Here is an 8480-nt window from a genome sequence, read left to right on the forward strand (position 1 = left end):
TTTTTTTTTTGCAACACCATGTCACTTTTGCTATGTCAATCTTCATAATGTAAAAAAATCCCATAATGAGTTTAAACCATTCTAAGATGACACAAATGTAGTGCAGTCTGGATACCACTGTATACTGTTTAATATAATACTTTTAATCTATAGTGTGAAGTTTGGATTGACATGTAACTAGCCTTTGGAATCCTCTGAACAAAACTTTAAAATCTTGGTAAACACATGAAATAATTAATAATACTAAAATAATAATAATAGTATGGTCATTAGGTAGGTAGCCATCAGTAATATGCAAAATTTGTATCAAATGGTCTTATAACACAATAAATATACTTGCATGTCCAAAAGTTCTACCCAGGGAGGCTGAAGAATGCAGTACAGATCAGAGTTTTGAGAGCCTTAATGTCATCAGCAGCTTCTCAAGGTGCCTCATGGTCATAACATCATATCTTCTTGAGGATTTTGTGTATAATTATAAGGTCACCTCTAAACAATGATGTACACTCTTTAATGTCTCTTGGATCTTGTAGCATTTAATCAATGTATCATTAATACAAAATTAAACACAAAATACTTTGTTAATGAAACCCAGCAACATATTGGTATGAGTGTGGGATGTTGTGATAAACTCATAATGGCACAAGTAACAAGAAAGTAATGCTAGTACACAGCTTGTGAACCCAGAGAAAGCTTTACCAAGGAAGGATACTGCATAACAGAAAGCAGGAGACAACTATAGCTACCTGAATTTAACACTTTTAGAGACATCTTGCATTTGGTTTTTGGCTTTTCCAAATTGCTTTGGACATTTGCAGTAAATTAAGAGAAGCAGCTTGTGATGTTATTAAGCACTGAAATTCTATAATCTGCTGTGGTTATAGGAAATATATTTCATTCTGTTGAAAAATGAAACCAAGTAAGTCTAGGTATAATCTTACCCAACATTTGGTTGGCTTTTCTGAATGATCCCCAATAACCTATACTTGGTAGATACCAAGAAAAGTGAAACTCTAAGCTAATGAGGATACAGTGGAAATAAGAAATACCTATATTTGAAAAGTGAATCTTCTAGACTAATAATAACCCATTCTAAAAAATCATTCCCCAAGTGATTTGGATTTCTATTTGTTCTCAAATGGTATCTGTCTAAAATTAAACTTCAGGACAAATAAATTAACAAGTCTGGAAGGAGAGAGATTAATAGAATCTTGATTTATTTAGTCATATAGCTTCCCTTTTACTTAAGTAAGAATAATTACTAGACAAATTATTTGCCCCAGCCAACAATAACCTGCTAAGATATATGCCTTTGTGTATTCAACAAAGGAGACCCTGCTATCTAAACAAAAGAAAAAGAAAGACTGAATCAAGGGTCTGTGTTTCAGGTTACATGGTGTTGAGTCTGTGGCTGAAATGGCTGAAATGATCAAGTGTGCTCTATTTTTTGGACTTAGTGTTTGTCTCCATTAATTGCTCCTAGATGTAGGCACTGTTTATCTGAGCATTACTTAAATTATTTGCAAAACAGTGACTTCAGCATGGTTTTCTTTCACACCTGACTTCCCTTGGCATTTACCAAGTCTGTGAGATGCTGTCAGAGTAACCATATCCCAACTGATGCATGCTGCTTATTCACTTTTTCCTATATCCCAGAAACAAACAATCGTGCACATGTATACACAAATATAAACACATCCATATATACACATACACACAGGGAATCTAACTTCTCATATGTGTAAATTTAAAGTCTTATATTAGTTTTAATTATGATTTCCAAACTAGATTTATTTCAATAACAATAGTATGTCCTATTGTGTTATCCTAAAGGCACTTTGAATTGAAAAATATAATAAAACTTATCTTTTTGTTATATTGGAGGAAATCAGAGATAACTTACACCACTCAAAGAATGCTATTTAAAATTTATTGACTTACATATTTGGTTTTTTGTTTGTTTGAGTTTTTTGTTTGTTTGGTTGGTTGGCTGATTTTTCTAGACAAGATTTCTCTGTGTAGCCCTAGCTGTCCTAGAACTCACTCTTTAGACCAGGCTGACCTCAAATGCAGAACCTGCCTCTGCCTCCCAAGTTCTGAGATTAAAGGTATGTGCCACTACTGCCTGGCTCAAAGTTATTTTCTATGTTCTTTAATTCAACATAGGTCCTTCTTGGAATGTTTCCTTTCCATTTTCTTTTCATAACATACACATGCTCTAACACTGTCACATGCTATCAAATAAAAAACACAACACTGGCATTATACCAAGTGTCATTTGTATATAAGCCAATGTGAAGGCACAGTTTCCAAGTTAATTATGGTGTGAAGTACTTTATCCATCTAAATTCTACTTGTGGATATAAAGTACTTTACTTCTCTATTCACATAGCATAGTTTTATTGGCAGAGTAAGAAACATAATTGTTTATAGGAAATGTAGTCAATCTTCATCAATATCCAGAACTCTCATATTTAAAAGAAATTTATTTGGAATGTTGTTTACAGGAAATTACTAATGCTGTGTATTAGAAAATTTGAGTATCTGTCATCTCCTTTTTAAAGTACACTTGAATTTTAAATGCCTAAATGGAGAGGATCAGACAGGCAACAATCAACTAATACAAGAATCAATGAAAGGAGTGCAGGTTCTTTTACAGTAAAACATCTTTCTTGCACAAGACTTTTTTCACAGCCTCTTTTACATCCTTATTTCGTAAAGAGTAGATTAGGGGATTCAGCATAGGTGTGAACAAAATATAACATACTGAAGCTATTTTACGAAGTTCAGGGTTGTTGGGAGGTGTGAGGTACACAAAGGAAACAGTCCCATAAAGTAAACTAACAACCCCCAGGTGGGAGCTGCAGGTGGAGAAGGCTTTTTTTCTCCCTTCGCTGGAACGGATCTTTAAAACTGTGGATACAATATACATGTAAGACACTACAATAACAATTATTGTGGGCAAAATAATGAGCACAGCCAGACTAAGTGATACCATCTTATTGATAAAAGTATTAGAACAGGAGATCTTTTCAATTGGATTTGAATCACAGTAGAAGTGATCTATAACCCTAGAGGCACAAAAAGACATGGAGAATGTTACACTGATTTGGAGAATGGAACTGACCCAGCCACAGAGATAGGAACCAGCCACCAACTGGACACAGACACTCCTTGACATGCGGACACTGTAAAGGAGAGGATTGCAGATGGCAGTGAAGCGGTCATAGGCCATGGCTGCTAGCACAAAGGCTTCTGTTACCATGAAAAGTGCATAAAGGAAAAGCTGAGCCACACAACCCACAAAGGATATGGTCTTTTTCTGAGATAAGATGTTAACCATGGCTTTAGGTACAATAACAGTGGAGTAGGAGAGGTCAATGACAGAGAGGTTGCCTAGGAAGAAATACATTGGTGTATTCAGCCTAGGATCAGTCACTATGATGCCAATCATGCTAAGGTTCCCCAGAAGAACCATCCCATAAATAATCAGAAATAGAAGGAAGAGGACACTGTGGAGCTCTGGGCGGACCCTGATGCCTACAAGAATGAAGTCAGTCACTTCTGAGTTGTGAATGAAGTCAATAACATCTGAATGGTTGACTCTTTCCTTGTCACCCATGGCAAATTTCTGCTTTGGGTTATAAAAGAAAATCAACATATAAACTCCCCACACTTTGTCAGTTATCACCAATAAAACTTCATATTAAAGAAAACACAGTTGATGTAAGCTTTCATATCCACTACCCAACTAAATCTACACAGCAGCAAACTACAGTTGAGAGATACCTTGCTGCTGCCTAAGGCAACATAATTGGATCAAAATGTAATGGTATTCAATAGTAGTGTTAAATATAATGTAGTTTGATACTTCTTATATCTGTACTGTCACATGAGAACCTGTGAATTATGATATATGACTAAGATAATATCAAAATTTTAAAGAGTGATAAACTCATAATACTAAAAATATACTTTTTTAAAATTGTAGTTTATCATTTAATATTTATTTTCTCTTTAATAAGATGTTTTACCTTTCATCTGTAATAGAAAATAAAAAAATAGGAAGCTAAGAGTAAAATACAAGGTAGTATCTTTTTAACAAACTCTTACAACTACAGTTATTTATCAAGAAGTTATTTTTATCAGGGATCTTTTATAAACTGGCCAATCTTCAGTTCATGTAACTCACCCATTTACTCTAAATGCAAATAAAATATCAGTAAGACATTTATATTTTTATCCTATGAAGTTTGATTCTTCCTCTTTCTGTGTAAATCTGTCAAGAAACACATCTGAAACATTTTTGAATGTGAGAAAAAATAGAGAATTAAAGAAAGGATCAAATCAAAAAATCTCTTGACTCCATAGAAAAAGAATAGATTATATTAGGCAGGAAATATTAATGGGCTCTTAATCTAATAGTAAGTGCTCCGTAGTTTTAAGAATAAATACATGTTAATTTTCTAAAACATCCAAACTGTTCAATTTTCTTGTAGGCTACCTGATTAAACAATAAAAACAACTTTGATTGTCTTGAAGCATTTCTGGTTTTCTTAAATTATGAAAAATACATTCATTATGAATTAAGTTGTCTGGTAGCTAAAAATTACTGTAGTTTTCTTCTTTTGTGATATTTAAACCAAATGTTATGCATTCTTTCTATTAGTGGCATGGATAATAAAAACCTACAAATGATCCAGGAAGCTTCTTTGGCAGGGTTGAGATTAGTGGTATAGCCACAATAAAAAATGGTGATATGAAGTTTTCTTTTGACTCACCAACCTCTCTAGTTATAATAAGTATAGTTATATGTCTTTCTTTTCTCAGGATTACAGAACTTCAGAACTCAAAGGCTTTATTACTTGATTGATACCTTTTCTTTGCTGCTTCCTTCAATAAATTTCTCATAAAAGTCCATAAAATTAATATATACACGTTTGAATCCATAGAAATAACAACTTGCCATAATAATAATGGCTATTCTTGATCTCCATCCTCACCCTTCTCTACCATATATCTGAAATCCTTTCTGAAAGGTTTATAATAGTTTGATTTCAATGGTGGTAGACATGAATTAAATTTATTGTGTAAGGTGGGTAAATGTGTTTATTTTTATTGGAGAAAAATAGAAAGGGCCTTCTCAGGTACACAACTCTGCAGAATACTTTCAAGTATTCTCCCTCTGTTGGTTTGGAGTGGGAAATGAATACTCTTACAGGAGACAGGAAGGACTTTTAAGGCAGGTTAAATCACAGAAGGTAGATTGGAAATTTTTCTGAATCCAGAGTTCTCTACAGTGTGATTGAAGCACACCCTGGAGCACTTACAGTCAGGTTTGCTCTTAAAGTCACCTAAGGTGACTGCTTTTCACAACCAATCACAAGCTTGTGACTTAAGGAGCTTGATTGTGACAATCATTTCAAAATGTGTAGTATATTAAAATATCACTAGATATCTTAAGCTATCATTGCTATGTTAAGAAGACTTTTGTGGGGTTGGGGATTTAGCTCAGTGGTAGAGCGCTTGCCTAGCAAGCACAAGGCCCTGGGTTCGGTCCTCAGCTCTGAAAAAATAAATAAATAAAATAAAAAGAAGACTTTTGTGAAAATATCATAAGTTTAATTGGCTTCAAAGTTTAATCTAATTTTAAAATAAAAGGAGGATTTAGTAAGGAAGAAATCTCATTTCTACAACAAATCAAGAGCTACTTTGTTGTTATACAAATGAAAACAACATAATTTTTCAAAGATAATCTGTCTGTATCTAACAGACCACTCATTAATGTGTTTGGTCAGTATTTATAAGCATCTAATTTATGGCAAGAATTGTTTGGCACCGAATATGAAATTTTTAAAAATATTCAATTCAGGACTAGTTTACAGTATGAAATGGTGTATTTCATGAAGTGTTTATTATGATGTGACAGTGATCTTTAGTTTACTGCTAAGTGACCAACAATAACTCACTCAGTACTGGTTTTTTAAAAACACATTTTAAACTAGGCTGGGGTGACAGTGCTGGGAGTTACAGTAAGAAGGTGTATGAGCACAGCAGCCTTAGGTGACTTTAAGAGCGAACCTGACTGTAAGTGCTCCAGGGTGTGTTTCAATCACACTGTAGAGAACTTTGGATTCAGAAAAATTTCCAATCTACCTTCTGTGATTTCCAATCTTCTCTGTGAAGAGAAGCTGACTACTATAACCTAAACAAATGGTTGGTAAATCAATGTTGTTCATATCTTGCACACAAAAATTACAAAAAAAAAGGGCTTTCAAAGGCTGTCTGCATTAATTAGAAATGACCAATATTGTATATGAAATAACCAAAATACAGAAAATGGATTTTTATGATTATAAAGTTTGTTAAGTAGTGAAATGAAAGCAAATAGGATAACAGAGTTCATTTAACTCAAACTATGCTTTAAATATCAACTACCAGATGCTTGGCTTGATTTAGCCATTATCTTCCTTCAGGCAATGGACTATGACTCTCAATGCTTATGCTTGCCTAAATAAATCATTAAATTATGTCACCACATTTTGAGATTCAATGAAAGTATATTTTAAGCATCTAGATAATATACTGGGTTTTCTTTTTATATAACTAGAACACTTAATTATTTGATAAATATTCTTACCTTAATTTATACTTACTTCTCTCTTGTTGCCTCTCTTACATGAAGCTGAAGAATTCCAGTTTTTTTATTTTATTCTAAAATGGAAGATAAATTTGTAAAAATAAAAATAAAAGATCAAAATTAAACATTCCTGATAATATTTAATTCCCAGAAAAATAACAGTCCTTGTAAGCACAGTATGTATATCTTGGTGGCTTTGCCTAACTTCATAATTTCCCATTACCTATTATTAAGGTTTGTTCTCTCTTTAGTTTAACCTTGTTAGGAAACCTGTTGAAATTATCTCCCCAGACACAAAGTAAGATGATGGCCTCTGAATTGCCTCAGTTTGTTCATAGAATTCTATTTCTCTGCCAGAACTGTAGAAGTGCCAATGACTGAATCTATGAACTTAGCTGCATGCAGAGTTCCAGCCTTCATGATAACAGACCTGGTACTGAAGACTGGAGCAAAATAAGGCAAGAGGTAAGTAACAAAACCTCTGATCCCCAGTGACGGCAAAAAAAGCAACAGCCAGAAACTATGGTAGTCTTAGTTAACTCCAGTCCCTTGAAACAATTCCAGAGAATTGCAGCATCAAAGTTTTTCAGGACTTTGGAAGATAAAGTCCCTCTGAGAGTGGGCTAGAAAAGAAGTCAATTAAAATTTCATAACAAGGGCAAAGTTCAAGGCTATCCCATGAGGCTACATGAGGAGCAGTCACCAAGTTGAATACTCTTGAGATAATCACAGACTCATCTTGGACGAATCTTCTTATTAAAAAAAAAAGTTTGTTCGTGTTAAGTTGGAGTCTGGTTCTCTGTTAACTTGCCTGATTGCCACAGAGTCTCATGCTCTCTTGGTCTCTGAACCTACTTCTACTTTAGCTACTGATGTCTTTCTAACTTCAACAAGGCTTTGTTGGCTTTCACTCTTTCATTTATGTTGAGTCAAGATAATAGTTTAGCCCAGGCTAGTCTGGCGCTCTCTGTGTAGCCCAGGCTGTCTTGAAATTCATGTCAATCCTCCTAGTTCGGCTTCCTGAGTGCTGGAATGACATCTTTGCACTACTAGAGATGTCCTTACTTTCTGTCAGGATCTCTTTTGCAATATCTGGGTAATTTTGAACTTGCTTTAAAGATGTCTGACTCAGAAACTATTTTTCTAAGAGTAAGAATTACTAAATTCCAGTTTGAATATGTTAGCCACAAAAATCCTAAATAAAATAATCAATCTGTGTAACAAAATGGATAGTGTTAACTTAAAGAGTACAGTCCTGCTCTGAACTATACACCAGTGTGTCAAGAAACTATGAATTGTAATGAAGAGAAAAGACAAAATGGACTTTAAAACATTAGGTCCTTCTCTGGCACACAGTATTTGTGAGCCATTTGTGTAAAAAACAATCCCCAAACCCAATGTTGAGATTATGCATCTTGACCACTACCTGAAGAAACAGTCCAACAAGAAGATATCTTGCTGTCTATAAATAACTTGGGGTTTGAATAGACACAATACACATGCAAAAATGTGTCTTCCAAACAAAGGTGCCCCTTTAATTCTGGAAGTTTTTAATATTTGTGACTATAACCCCAAAACTTCTTTCATTATTAATTTTCTCCAACAAGCCCAGGTTCTCCCCACTGGGATTTATTAAACTCCTACTATCTTCATTCAGAAAAGAGTTTACAATAATATTTAACTAGCAAATTTCTTAGCTTACTTTTCTCCCCAGTTTTGCATGGTACCTTGAACACCTAGCCCAGTGTTGATGCCTTGTGTTCTTATCATTGTTACAATTGTTTAATGTCATTATCAAAGAAGAAATAGAGACATGGTGAGAAAGGCAAGAGTAGGAAAT

The 8480-nt window shown here is 34.1% G+C and overlaps 1 protein-coding gene across 1 annotated transcript; it reads right to left on the minus strand.

Moving 5' to 3' along the window:
• Positions 1-2653: 2653 nt before the first annotated feature.
• Positions 2654-3622, minus strand: LOC102917843 (olfactory receptor 9K2-like). The gene has a single exon (XM_006996596.2). It carries the CDS (start codon positions 3620-3622, stop codon positions 2654-2656), a length of 969 nt encoding a protein of 322 aa, XP_006996658.1.
• Positions 3623-8480: the final 4858 nt, after the last annotated feature.

The sequence above is a fragment of the Peromyscus maniculatus genome, chromosome 18, assembly GCF_049852395.1.
Source record: "Peromyscus maniculatus bairdii isolate BWxNUB_F1_BW_parent chromosome 18, HU_Pman_BW_mat_3.1, whole genome shotgun sequence".
Taxonomy (NCBI): Eukaryota; Metazoa; Chordata; class Mammalia; order Rodentia; family Cricetidae; genus Peromyscus; species Peromyscus maniculatus.